Raw genomic sequence first — 14,589 nt, 5'->3', positions numbered from 1 at the left:
CAAAAAAATTCCAAAAAAATTCCAAAAAAAGCGACTAACAAACACAATCTGATGGCAGCAATACGTAACTGAACGAAGTACAAGATTTATCGAGATTTTAAATCACTATTATAAAAAAATATTCAAACTTGGCAACCCCACTCTCGAGCATTGTAAACGTCACTACAAGATCATAACAAAACGTGCGGCGCGAAGCAAAACGTCAAACTTGTTTTGTTTATTTGCTTTGTCAACACAGAACCTTCACGCCACGAAAAAACCGCAAGTAAAATTAATTATTTTCTGTTGTGTCTGACTTCCCGAGTAAGTATTCCGGTGGCATCCTTGCGAAATGGTTGCGCTTTCTCTTTGCAATTTGAATTTGTTTTGATGTAAATATTTTACTTGATGTGTGTCAAATTTTATCTGCAGTCAAATTGATGTAATTTCTGCTATTTTCATTACTTTAAATCAGTAGTATTGTACGATAGTTTTCTAACTAAGAAAGCCAAAATTTTATTGACCTTTTTTTCCTATCCCACAGGATAGCGATATCGATTAAATAAGAAGCAAACAGGGCGCGTCGTCTAGTCGTTTATTCCCGCAGGAAGCTTACACGTGACAGGATGGAGGTGGCCAACAACGGGGAACGGCATCCGGCCGAGCTGAAGAAACAGATGCGCGAGGACAAACAGCGGGAAGCTAAGGTTACGGAGCAGGTAAGAGGAACAGCGCGATGTTCATACAAAATGTGTACAAAGTAAACGTTTCTCGTAGTTGACCAAGCAGCTGAACGGCCTGTCGGTGGAGGAGAAGTTCAACCTGGTGTACAAAAAACTGATCGAGTCGGAGAAGGAGAACAAACGGCTGGTGCAGCTCCACAAGCAGTACGAGCGCAACATGGAAGCGATGAAGAAGGAGCGCGAGAACATGATCCTGGAGCACAGCAAGGTGGCGATGACCAAGTCAAAGCTGGAGTCGTTGTGCCGCGAGCTGCAAAAGCAGAACCGCATGATCAAGGACGAGAGTCTGACCAAGATCAAGGAGGAGGAGGAGAAGCGCAAACAGACGCAGGAAAAGTTCCAAAAGTCGCTGAACGAAATCCAGGTCGTGATGAACGAGAACAACGAGAAGAACCAGGCGCTGAAGGAGGACAACATGGAGATGGCCAAGAAGTTCAAGTTCATCCTAGAGCAGTACGAGCTCCGGGACCAGCAGATGGACAAGGTCAACAAGCAGATGGACTTGATGACGCAGCTGAACGACGCCAAGCTGGCCAAGGCGAACATGGAGACGGCCGCCGAGAAGGAGAAGTTCCTGGCGTGAGTATTGGCAAACTTTTTTATGCTGTACAATCTTATTCTTGCATCCTTGTTTAAAAAGTCTTGACTTGATAAAATTACGCGAATTTGGAAAGCGTACGATTTTAGCATAGCATAGCATTGGTGTCTACCCGTAGCTGCTACTTCGTTATTGACCAGAACCCCCAAACATTGCTCCGTGGACCACAGATGAAAAGTAGGAACCAATCATCACCCCTTCGCAATTTTCAAAGGTCCCTATCGTGCTGATCAATACCGACGCCGGCCACGACCAGTGGTAAGACACGGGGAAGTGGATGGGAATGTTAGTCCGATACTTGAGTGATGGGACCGCCAAATCGACTGCGTCTCCGACAAAGTATCACATGAGTTTTGAGGGGTTAGTAAGATGGGGATGAGGTCAGGATTCACTGTGGTAGGTGATGCGACCATGAGCAATTTGTTTATCGGTTGAAATTTTAAAAATCTTAGGCAGCCGGCTGCGGAAAGATACCTATCTAGGGATTTAAATATAGTATTAATTCGACCGCGATTCTCCAAAAATTCTCCGTCGGCGTGCCTTCCGATCAACGGTGATGTAGGAAGGGCTTCATTCATTAAAATTATTTTATATCATAAGCCTTAAAACATATCCGTCGACGTGCCTTCCGATCCTCGATGATATGGAAAGGACTTAATCCAGCAATACGACTTGCTTGTCTCAAGAAACAAAATCGGATCGTTTCTATCGAAAACTATATAAAGAGAACAAAATAAAATTCATCGGCCAACGAACGCGCGATCAAAAATAAATAAAAAAGAAGAAGAAGAAATCCAATCACCCCATGTACACAAATAGCAACACAAAAGAGACGGAAAAAAACGAAAAAAACAGGACTGCGCGTCCACACAGGCACCGCACTACTGATGCCATTATTTAATTATAATGACCAATCACCCCATGCACTCGAACAGCGACACAAAAGAGACGGAAAATAACACGAAAAAACAGGACTGAGCGTCCACACAGGCACCGCACTACTGATGCCATTATTTAATTATAATGACCAATCACCCCATGCACTCGAACAGCGACACAAAAGAGACGGAAAAAAACATGAAAAAACAGGACTGAGCGTCCACACAGGCACCGCACTACTGATGCCATTATTTAATTATAATGACCAATCACCCCATGCACTCGAACAGCGACACAAAAGAGACGGAAAATAACACGAAAAAACAGGACTGAGCGTCCACACAGGCACCGCACTACTGATGCCATTATTTAATTATAATGACCAATCATCCCATGCACTCGAACAGCGACACAAAAGAGACGGAAAATAACACAAAAAACAGGACTGAGCGTCCACACAGGCACCGCACTACTGATGCCATTATTTAATTATAATGACCAATCACCCCATGCACTCGAACAGCGACACAAAAGAGACGGAAAATAACACGAAAAAACAGGACTGAGCGTCCACCCATAATTTGGAAAGCGTACGATTTTGTCGAAAAAGTTCTCTTCTAAAACGGACTTCAGTATTGAGCACAGGGCTTCGTAAATATAAATGGCGTGATGAAACTCTTGAAATACAGTTCTTGCAGAACAATTTAAATAGGAGAATAGTATTGAAAAAGTTTGAACCGATTATGATTTATTATTACAGTGTGCAGTGTGCTACGAAGACAACCCTATTGTCACCGCTTTCTTATATGCTTCAGTGATTTTTCTTTGGCAACTGCTTTTTTTTTTATTTCGTTTATCGCCGTTTTGCTCGCTATTCCCCCCAACGTTCTCTCAAGTCAAGCAGGCCGCGATCTGTAATGTATTTTTTTGCGCCATTATGTTTTTAAGATAACAATTTTGTCAATGTTATTTTCCTTTGTATTATGCCACAGATCTTCATTTATAGTATTTTTGAATTAAAACTCTAGGCTTGAATTTTCTCTTATAATATGACTCGAATATGTGGCCCGTTTCCTTTTTTTTTAAGTCAACCCGTTGATAGTTTGCATCATATGTTTCGCATTTACCAACATTAGTTGTTCAACTAAGTTTAATAAAGGATGTGTCTCTTCAAAAATGACTGAACTGATTCGAAATTTCCGAGTTTTTCTTCGGAACCAAGCCGAGTAAAAACACGCGTCTTTTCACTGCGACTATACTCTTAATTCTCATGCTTTATTTTGACGTCTTCAAGGTACACGGAGAATTTACTTACTAGCAAATACAACCAAAAACATCGTTTTGACGCCGGATCTCAGTAATCATCTAACCTATCTTTGGATGGGTAATCAAAAGACTTTGGCAATGGCCTATTTTGGCTAAATGTACCACACTCAAAATCAGAAGAACCCTTCAAAAAAGGAACTTTACTTTTACATGAAAGCATAAAGTAAACAGAACAAAGTGACAACACTGAAGACGACAATACAGCAGCCGTGTTCGTGAGAGATTTGTGACTTGTCAAAATTAGGAGTACACTGAGCAAAAATCCCACAAAGTATTGTGTCGTTGAAGTCGATTTTTTTTTTCACTTGGATTGAATTTCTGATGCAAGAAGTTTTTGGACGATGTGGTTTTTGAACTTAATAAAAAAATATTATTCGAAAACATATTTTAACAAGCTCTCTTATCCTTCACAGTGAGAAAGAAATCATCATGACCGAGCTGGTGAAGGTGAAGAAGCAGCTGCGGGACCTGCAGCAGGTCGAGGTGCATCTGCGCGAGCAAGTCAACATGTACTCGGACAAGTACGGCGAGTTCCAGGACTCGCTCAAGAAGAGCCACAACATCTTCGTCGGCTACAAGGGCGACATGGAGAAGATGTCCAAGAAGATCAAAAACCTCGAAAAGGATTCCGGCTCGTGGAAGAGCAAATGGGAAAAAAGCAACGCCGCCCTGCTGGATCTCCTGTCGGAGAAGCAAATCCGCGACGAGCACATCCACAAAACGGCCCGCCAAATGTTCCAGCTGCAGAAGCTCTGCCGTCAGCTGCAGAACGAACGGACAGCGTACTTCAGCGCCCTCGAACAGAACAGCATCGAAATTCCCGCCGTCGTTGAAGTGCCCTGCAAGCTGCCCGAACCGGAACCGGAGCCGGAAAAGCCCACCAAGAAGGAGGAGGACCGGCTCGAGATCATGACCGCCAACTGTTCCGCACTGAAGGCCAACCTGGCCGCCCTCCAGGGACAGCTGAGCGAGATTCAGTTACAAAACGAGACGGCGGAAGCGACCAAGGAAGAACAACCGGCCGAAAAGACCAACGGACAGTCCAAGAAGGGCAAAAAAGACAAAAAGGGAAAGCAACAAGTGCCTCAGAAGACCAGCTCGGAACAGCCGGAGTCGGAGGTGAAACCGGAAGCGAATGGAACGGAACCGGAGAAGACGGAAGTGGTCATCGAAGCCAAAGTTCCGACAGAACAACCCGCTGAAGTCATCGCTGCAGAGGTTACGGACGTGACGAAAGCGGAACCGACAGCCGAAGCCGTGGCGACGTAGACAATCAAAGGGGCCGGGGAGGGACCTGGAAGTGGTTGATACCGCGTGACCAATATGTAATCTGTATGGAAATGTGAGCGTTTGATTCGTTTGTCAGTCTAGGATTTGTGGGGATGTTTTAGACGTCCTTGCGGATACTCTTAGGTTTCTTTTTTCGTTCATCCAAAAAACATATTTATTGAACTAAAATTTTTATTCATCAAATAAATATTACGCCGACATCTAAGAAAAGTGAAGTTATTTCCGAAGAAAGTTCCCTCCAACTGGCGTTTAATGAAATTAGTGTTTCAATTGGTTCAGCCTTTACTATACAATATTTTCCCGGTGGTGGGTGTCCATACCATAAAATGCGCTTTCCTAACACGGACGTGAATATCAAATACTAAGAATTATACTCAATTCCACCAGTAAAAGACACTATCGCTAGGCTTTCAAACAAAAAATCACCTTATCTGTTTTTTAATTCAAAAAATCAACCCGCAATTATTTATTCGATCTCGTCCTCGCTTTACGAAGAAAGAATTGTCGCACCTTGATGTCTCGTCCCATCTCCCTCCACATTATATTTTAATCTTCGCGCATCCTTCCTTTCTCAAAGTTGTTTGAAGACTGACGTAAAAGAGGTCGAGGGGCGATTACTGCTTAAGCTACAAAACAAAACGAATAATAAGCTCTCCTCACTCGCCATTTTCCTTTAGAACATCAGATGAACAATAACCTACCTTTTCTCGTGATTTGAGGAGACGACTGAGTCGAAAATCGAAGCGGCTGCTGCTGCTTGCGAGCCTTTCGGCACCGTCCACGATGCCGGCGTGTGGATTGTTCTCAATCTGCTCACTTTCCGCCGGTTGATAAGCAGGAGATTCAGTAGCGACTCGGTTGACGAGGCCTTGGAAGTTTACTGATACTGCCGTGCATTTCGGGACTGGCCGAGTTTCGCTGGTTTGTCGCCAGGGGACGACCTGAGGCTGTCGAAGCGCTGACGCCCTGGAGAGGAGCATCGAAGCTGCTGCTGCTGCTGGCGAGTCCTCCGGGACCGGCCACGATGTCGGCGTGTGGATTGTGATGAGCAGAGTGGCAGGTTGGTCGGATTTATTCTGGAGGAAAACGCGTAGTTTACTAAACTTAACTGGAGGACTTTATTGAACGCGATGACGCAACAAACTTGTTGTTGTTTTGCAGCTCTGACAGCTTCGCGTGAGGTCGACAGGGGTTCGGCCTAGAGACCCTAATTTAGGATCTCTAATTTAAAAACGTGGGTTTTATAGAAAACCTGGATGTATGGGTATCAAAAGATCGGACATTTTATGCCCTTTCCGATGCCACATAGGTTGACTTGTGAATTGTGGACCGGTTCGGATGCCGGCGAATTTTCCGACGACGTAATTCCGGGTTGGTACGAAATTCCAACGAAAAATCTATTCTATCGATAAAAACCCCCAAAACGGTGTTATTCCTACTCCAAAATGTTTATTTAGCAATTCTATGGTAATATATTGACATTTAGTTGAATTAAAAGTTTGCAAAATTAAGTTTAGATAAGTTTTATATAGAATTTCCAGAGTTATATAAACTTTTATACTAAGTAGTTAGTAAACTTTATATTCAATCCAAATTATTTTTTTAATCAGTCAAGGATACCTATTTGAAGTTGGGAGACTGGATTTATGGTGATTTGTCAACAAATAATATTATTCATGTTATTTTTCGAAAGGTGTACAAACTTTTTTTGCACGTTTTTTATTTTCGTAACAGTATTTGTTATACAACTTTTGAGTCGTGTGGTGTTCGTTGGATTGATCGGAGAGTGAATCGACGCGCGCGAACCCGCGAGAAGTAGATCGGAAAAGCATTGAAATAGAGATTCGCGGAGCCGGTATTGACTTAAAGCAGAGATCTTCAGGGGTTATACAGTGAGGATGATTAGCTCCCACTAGTCATCTGTTGGTTCATTGTGTAACTTCAGCTGATCCGTCAATAACGGAGTAGCAGCTCATTGGCAGTCAACCATGCTCATGCTCATGCTCATGCTCATCATAACTCCTCGACATTTTAACCGATTTCAATTGTCTTATACGCAAAAGAAAAGTTGTAAGTTGGCCTTTCAAAGATAAATAGGGGCATATGAAACTTGAAAATGCCGTTTTGACGGTGTCTGGACCAAAAAGCCTATTTCTGGAAATATTTTTATCGGATTCCCCGGACATTTTTACATAACATACTAAAATATGGGAGGAGTTCATCAACAGGATTCCGAGATAAGATTTTTTGAAAATAAAATCCTTGTTTTTTGACGCGCCGCGCGCAAAATTCGGAGAATGACGAAATTGACAAAAAATCAACTTTTTTCACTAAAACTGCGATAACTTTACAATTTCAGCGATGACCTATAGATGTTTGGTACCAAAATTTTGTATAGGTCATCGTTGAAATTTTAAAGTTATCGCAGTTTTAGTGAAAAAGTTGATTTTTTGCCAATTTCGTCATTTTTCGGCTTTTGCGCGCGGCGCGTCAAAAAACACGGATTTTTTTTCAAAAGATCATATCTCGAAATCCTGTTGATGAATTCCTCCCATATTTTAGTATGTTATGTAAAAATGTTCGGGGAATCCGATAAAAATATTTCCAGACATAAGCTTTTTGGTCCAGACTCCGTCAAAACGGCATTTTAAAGTTTCATACGCCTTTTCATATGTTAGGCTAGGTTTTTGAAACTTCTTTTTATTTTTCTTTGAAAGGCCAACTTATCACCTTTCATTTGCGTATAAGACAATTGAAATCGGTTAAAATGGCGAGGAGTTATGATTTTTCGAAAAAAGTGGTTTTTGCGAAAAACGACGAAAATGGAAATTTTTTAGACCACCCTAACACATCGGCCCTAATGGCCAAACAAAAACATACGGGTCTTATTATTTTAGCCAGGGAACCCCCAGAAAAAGCACAGGTACTATATGGTTCATTCTGCATGATATTTCTTTGTAGGAAATCAATTATCTTTCCAAGTATGTAATAACATTGGGGGGTTTCTTCTTTTATTTTGCCACTACAGCCAAAACGCTAAAAAAAACTTGGATTTTTTTTGAAAAGGAGCCGAAGAATCGGTCTATAGATGATTGCATTTTTAATTCTCAAAAACATTTTTTTGTACTATTGCGCAATTCCCACTAACTTGGACTTCGCACTATCTTATTGCTATCGATCGCACTATTGCAGCTTGTCAAACTGCCTTGAGAAATTTAAATCTCACGATCAAATCGAGCCGAGGTTGCTCGCTCGTTTTCATCTGTCAATCGCACTTTTAAAGTGCTAAAAGGTCTGTTTGGTGGAAACTGCGACTGGAAATGTAAATAAACAAAACGTGGTTGCCTAGTTTTTTTTAACTCTTGTCGTCAAAAGTGAAAGAAAAAAGTGCGGTTCATTTTTTGTGAGCCATGGTTCGTTCGCTCTTTATGTAACGTACAGTCATCCCACAAATTCGGAACACTTTTGTGGTAATTTGTCAATAAAATGCAAAATGCAACTTTTCTGCCGACCCTGCTATTTTTAGGGCCTTTATTCGGACATTCTCTTGCTATTTCACTAGTAAAAGTTGCATTTCAAGACTATTTTATTCAGAGCAGCAAAACACTGCCTCCAAATTGCCTGTTCCATGATTGTGGGATGTTATTGTGTCTCCCACAATTGTGGAACGCCTGATATTTTCACAAAAAAGCTATCAAACCATTCATAAAACATTACTAAGCATGAGTTTTATTGGTTTCAGAGTGCAAAGTCATTATTTTGTAAAAAATATGTAATCCTGAAGAGAAAAAAAAGTTTGTTTACATTGTAAGAAAAAAGTGTTCCAAATTTGTGGATTTCAAGGGTCAATGTTTTTCTTTGAAAACTTGATATAAAACGTAAAAATGTACAGCCGGTCTATACAACAATCGAAAGATCGCAAGAAAAGCTTTTAAATGAAGGTAAAAGCAAATCATTATGTTCAATCATCGATTTTATATGATTTGTTGAACATTGGCCGATCTGTAAACTGTTTCGAATATGAGGGATGACTGTATGCACTTCGGAAGAAACCGGTCAAGAAAAATTTCAAATAGGCAGCAGCGGTAGCCAAAGCAAGCCAGAGAGGGTGAAGAAAAGCCCCAAGAAAACGTTCCCTTTCTTTTGTCCTGCCGTTCGTAAATCTGTTTCTTGACCCCCTTTCTTTCGAAGACCATACCGGCCCTTATAGTGAACCGGCTCTTTGAGCGGCTCGACCTTTATTTTCCCACCTCTATTTTCGAATAAACACGCAGATTTTTTTTATTTCCGACAAATTTTATTTGCTAACACAAATTGTTCTACAATGTTTTTTTTATTGCGCAAAAATGTTCGTTCCAATTCACAATCTATAGTGTAATTATGTTTTTTGTTGGGCTTACTTTTAGCAACTATATGAACACACCTGCTTGCTGTTGTATAGTTTTCCAATTGAATTGAGTTGTTTTTGTTTGCCTTATGTGTTTAAGTATATTTTATAAATTTTGAACACCTCATTTTAATCGTGTTTTTTAAACAGAACGTAAAGCTTGCAACAATATTTTCGAACAGAACAGTTTTCAAATCGGGTTTTTCTTTGAATAACTTTTAACTAACATTTGCTGTAGAACATAAGAAAGTGAAAACACAAAACACTTTAAAAGCAATATTTTAACGTTTCGATCTTCGTTCGACTACCGCACAAGTATACAGTGAGTAATTTGAATAACTTTTGATTACACGTTCCTCGAGAGTAGTAGCTTCCTGAAGCTGCGATGCGTTGTATTGTTGATTTTGGCTTCGTTTCGTTTCGAGCACATCCGGTTGTGTGTAGGTAGGCAGTCTTGAAGAAAAGAACTCACTAACGACGAAACACGAACACGATTTTTTGTTTGCTTGCTAACATAAGCTTACTACGCCTAACGCTCGCTAATGCTACAGTTTAAAGTTAAGGGTGGTAAAAATAATTATTCTAAATGGATTAGTTAGGGGAGAAAAACTCGAATCTTTGCAACTCCGGCAAAGGCTCGCACCGCAGGACGTTTTCATCTGACTGATTAATTCTAAGCTTTTTTTAGAATTTCATCACAAATACACGCACGTGCTACGATCCTATGGTGCTTCTAATTTTTGATTCTTTTTTCTACTGTGACGAAACTACATTTTTTTTTGAAAATTCGCTGTTTTTCTTAACCGTCATCTTCCACGTGGCCAGGAATCGATTAGACCCGGGTTGGGGGCGTTCCCAGGTACGGGATGCGCTTCGGGCTGGGCGTGTTGCTGGTCCACTGCCGACGAGGCACCTGCTGCTGACAATCCGAGTAGGAACGATCTGAAAAAAGTAGATTAAAATTAGAATTCAACCTTAAAAATGCCCACATTCAAACCAACCTCTAAACTTCATTCCCTGGGATTCGTTGATGATTGCGGCGAGGGCCGGATGCTGGTAGCGGTCCCGCAGCGCGGCCGTCCCGTTTCCGTTGGTGCTGTTAATACTGTTGCCGTTAAAGTGAGGCTGCTGCTGCTGCTGCTGCTGTTGATTGTTGTTCAGTCCGTTGACCACGTGGTGATGATGCTGGTGTTGTTGCTGTTGTTGGTGAATGTTTCCGTTGCTTCCGACCAGATGTTGGTGCTGGTGATGACCATGGTGGTAGTGATGGCCACCGTTATGGGCCGGACTGTTGTTGGTGGAACTGTTCGCCAGGTGATTGTTGTTGTTGTTGTTGTATTTGTTCTGCTCGAAAAACTCAGCGCGGATCGAACGAATCGAGTTTTTGCCGTTGGTTTCCTCCTGGTGGTTGTTGCGGGCGCGCAGAATCTTCTGCTCCTGGACGCTGTATCTGTGGAGGAGGAGGGAAAGTGGTACTTTTAACGAGAAGTATGCAATAACTGAATAACAACAGTTACTGAACTCCTGAAAGGGTCCTGAAACCCCGTGTTAACATTGATGGTTTTTAATTTTTGTATATTTGGCATAATTAATAAGTATCTAGTAATACAAATATAGTATAGTATAGTATACAGTAATACAAATTTGGGGGCTGTCCATAGAAAGATCTATGCAAATACAGGTTTGTACGGAACTCCAAATAATCGAATCAAAAACAAAAAATGTGTTTTAATTACTTGCTTTAAATATAAAATTCGTGTTCTGCGACTTCATTTCAGACAAATTTATATGGCTTGCCCCCGGTGGTTGATCACTTTTCCGTTTGACACTTTTTTAGTTTGTACCCCGTTGGTTGGTCAAAGTCAAACTAAAAAGTGACGAACTGTCACTTTTTACACGGCGCTCACGCACGCTATCAAAACAAACGTTTGATAGTATTTTTTGTAATTTGTTGGTTTGTTGGATACGACAACTTGTTAGTTTACACTGTTAATCAGGTCAAGGAAGACACTTTAGGAAATTGGGAAAAGTTAAAGTGTGTGTGAACTAGAGCGTCCAATTTCCCGTCCCGGGAAAAAAGAATTCCCGGGATTTCCCGAAAAAAAATATTTCCCGTTTCCCGGGAAATTTGTAAATTTCCCGGGAATTCCCGAAATTCAAGCGGAAGTATACATTTTCTTAATTTTTTTGAACCATTTATTTTGAAAATGCCCTGCAAAAATGAATGAAAAAATTCAACATGATTTTTTTTAAATAAATTTAATGTTTAGTTCTTATTGAATTCATCTGATGATCAGAAATGTTGATAGCAAGATTTATTCTGATAATATTAATTCCTGAAGCAACTGGAAATAGATCTTGTCTCATGGAAATCAACTATTCGATTTTGATGTTATTCAATTAAAAAGTATATTAACCCCTTACCGCCAAAGTAAAATTGAGATTTTTTTTTGTCGTTTTTGTTAACCATGATCATATGAGATGAAAATCGAATTGAAGAATTACTTCAATTCATTTAATACCTAGTATTAAAGAAATTATCATTTGAAGTGAAAGAATTATGTAGCACTGGTACAAAAATGGATGTTGAAGGGTTAAATAAAAAAATGGAAGACTGATTGTTAAATGTTGTTAATTTATCGTAGAATTGAAATCATGTTTATGTGCTGTGGAAAATCTTTCAACCGAAGTCAATTATAATCCTGAAAATCATGTGACATAACAAAACCATAAGTGAAGCAAACATGAGAAGTGAGATTTAAAGGAAAAACTTAAAAGCTGTGCCATTTTGTTCAAGAGCTGAAACCAATATGACTTGTTTTAGAAAAGTTATTTGTCATGAAAAACATAATTTCTCCATGTTTTTTTTTTTCAATTTTAACTTTATGTGTCAAAGCACACTCTCTCAAACTGATCACGGAGACAAGTTTAAAATAAATTTTATGGTTGTGGAGTATGGATTCATTTTACTCACTGTAAAAAAAACTGTGATAAAAAATACTTCTGATCAAAAAATACCCTAGATATTTTTTTTTATTTATCATACGATTTAAACTTATAAAATGAGAAAAAAAACTTTCTTGCAGTTGTTTGATATTTACATGTAGTCAAGTTGTCAATTGATCTTCAGACTTATTTTAACCATTAAAAACGCTGTCGTATACAATTTTTTTTCTAAATATTAATCAGAACCAAAATTAGGTCTATTTTCAATAAATTTTAAATTTCTCGGGAATTCCCGGGATTTCCCGGGAAATTGGTAGAAAATTTCCCGTTTCCCGGGAAATTTGCAACCCCGGGAAATTGGACGCTCTAGTGTGAACTCCGTGTAAAAAGGGTGTCAAACTAAAAAGTGACCCCTTTCGTTTGACAACAGTTGGTGCCAAACCATCGGGGTTTGAGTGTATTTATTTTAGAAATGGGCGAGGATGTACTCTTTTAAAAGATAAATAAAATACAGATTTCCTGAAAACCATAACCTACAAATGGCTTTAACTCGAAAACGGTACCATTATGATATGCCACAGTAGAAAAAATCTGTGTAAAATCGCAAGCGAACAATTCCAGCTCAAATCAGGAATTTTTCTGGTACTTTTGTACCCGACCCTCTCCGATTTCAATGAAACTTTGTAGACATGTTATCCTAGGCCTATATAAGCCATTTTTGTGTATATGGAGCCAATAGTACTCGAAAATACCATTTGAGAAGGGCGTAAGGTATTTAAATATTTTTGTATTTTGTAATTTAAAAATCACTGTATCTCGAAGCCGTTGCGTCGTATCAAAAATTGGTTAAAGACAAACTTGTTGGAAATTGGACGGGCTTTCTAAAAAAATACACTGAAACAAAAATACTCGCCACATCTATGAGATTTTTTGATTTTTATGTCTAAAACTTAAATTTAAAGGGTACGTCACGATTTTTTTTTCGTTCAAAATTTTTGAGGTAATAACCTTAAATATAACCAAAAGACTGACGAAAAATGCAATATGGTATGTCTCTCCTAAAAAAAATACAAAAATCATATACTAAAACTGTTTTTCTGAAAAGTGGTCTAAACGTCAAAGTTTTTGAAAACCGGTAGTGGGAATCGATTCTCCAGACAATTTTACATAAAAGTTTCCATATTGACCATTGTCCTATGTCCAATCCTTGGGAAGATACAGCGGTTTTGAAAATGAAAATGTTGAAAAACGGGTTTTTTGGAGGTTTTTGTCAATTTCTATGTTACAGACTTGGTTTTTCAGTCTCGTAAATATTTATACCGGAAAGCTCGTCTAATTTCCCATAAGTTTACCTTGGACAGCTTTTCAATTGGACGTATGGGCTTACAGATATAAGCTTAATTACATTTCTTATAACTGAAAATAGAATATTTTTTTTAGTGTGATAGAAACCAGGATAGTAAATTTGATTACGTAAGTATAAAAACGACATAAATCAAAAAGCTGTCAAAAGCAAACTTATGGGAAATTGGACGAGCTTTCCGGTAAAAATATTTACGAGACTGAAAAACCAAGTCTGTAACATAGAAATTGTCAAAAACCTCCAAAAAACCCGTTTTTCAACATTTTCATTTTTATAACCGCTGTATCTTCCCAAGGATTGGACATAGGACAATGGTCAATACGGAAACTTTTATGTAAAATTGTCTGGATAATCGAACAGTTTTAGTAAATGATTTTTGTATTTTTTTAAGAGAGACATACCATCCTGCATTTTTGTCAGTCTTTTGGTAACATCTTAGGGTATTTCCTCAAAAATTTTGAGCGAAAAAAATCGTGACATCACCTTCAAATTTAACTTTTAAACTTAAAAATTGAAAAATGACATAAAAGTGGCGTGTATTTTTGTTTTGGTGTATTTTTATCAGAAAGCCCATCCAATTTCCTCCAAGTTTGTCTTTGACCACTTTTTGATACGATGCAACGGCTTCGAGATACAGTAATTTTTAAATTGCAAAATACTAAAATATTTAAATACCTTACGCCCTTCTCAAATGTTACTTTCGAGTACTATTGGCTCTATATACACAAACATGGCTTATATAGGCCCAGGATAACATGTCTACAAAGTGTCATTGAAATCGGAGAGGGTCGGGTACAAAAGTACCAGAAAATTTTTGATTTGAGCTGGAATTGCTCATGCAAAAGCATGCACATCACCTTTGTAAGCAAAAGCATGTAATATTGTATGAGAAAACGTGTACACAAAAAGCATGCACCGAAGAAAAAAAAATCAGGTCTGCTCACCCCAAAAATAACATCAATCCGGCGAGAGTCATATTCAGATTACAAAGTCCGCGCCCCAACCCGCTCGGCTATGCTTTCAACCCATAGTACAGAAACAATACAAGAGTTATTTTTAAGATCACGTGTTTTTGTTA

General features: G+C 39.1%; 2 protein-coding genes across 8 annotated transcripts in view; one reads left to right on the top strand and one right to left on the bottom strand.

Moving 5' to 3' along the window:
• The first annotated feature begins 194 nt into the window (after nt 1–194).
• LOC6044451 (alpha-taxilin) lies at nt 195–5,020 on the top strand. Of its 3 annotated transcripts, none has more exons than XM_038256255.1 (4): nt 195–303; nt 524–698; nt 757–1,301; nt 3,939–5,020. In XM_038256255.1, exons 2-4 carry the CDS (start codon nt 606–608, stop codon nt 4,792–4,794), a joined length of 1,494 nt encoding a protein of 497 aa, XP_038112183.1. In that variant the 5' UTR covers nt 195–303; nt 524–605; the 3' UTR covers nt 4,795–5,020. The 3 variants fall into 3 exon arrangements, with proteins under 3 accessions (XP_038112183.1, XP_038112185.1, XP_038112184.1); XM_038256257.1 differs by lacking the exon at nt 195–303 and adding an exon at nt 330–421; XM_038256256.1 differs by lacking the exon at nt 195–303 and adding an exon at nt 443–461.
• A 4,070-nt stretch (nt 5,021–9,090) lies between these two features.
• The window catches only part of LOC6044475 (uncharacterized membrane protein DDB_G0293934), a 280,084-nt gene continuing 274,585 nt past the window's right edge, over nt 9,091–14,589 (bottom strand). For all 5 annotated transcript variants that reach the window (XM_038257882.1, XM_038257886.1, XM_038257883.1 and 2 more), the window contains exons 7-8: nt 10,204–10,652; nt 9,091–10,144 (exon numbers count right to left, since the gene is read on the bottom strand). In XM_038257882.1, the coding sequence (XP_038113810.1) occupies nt 10,035–10,144; nt 10,204–10,652 (559 nt within the window). In that variant the 3' untranslated portion in view covers nt 9,091–10,034. The remainder of the gene's footprint in view (nt 10,145–10,203; nt 10,653–14,589) is intronic.

The sequence above is a fragment of the Culex quinquefasciatus genome, chromosome 2 (genome assembly GCF_015732765.1).
Source record: "Culex quinquefasciatus strain JHB chromosome 2, VPISU_Cqui_1.0_pri_paternal, whole genome shotgun sequence".
In the NCBI taxonomy this organism is placed as follows: Eukaryota; Metazoa; Arthropoda; class Insecta; order Diptera; family Culicidae; genus Culex; species Culex quinquefasciatus.
The sequence above is the reverse complement of the archived record's forward strand: the minus strand, read 5'-3'. Positions and strand labels throughout refer to the sequence as shown.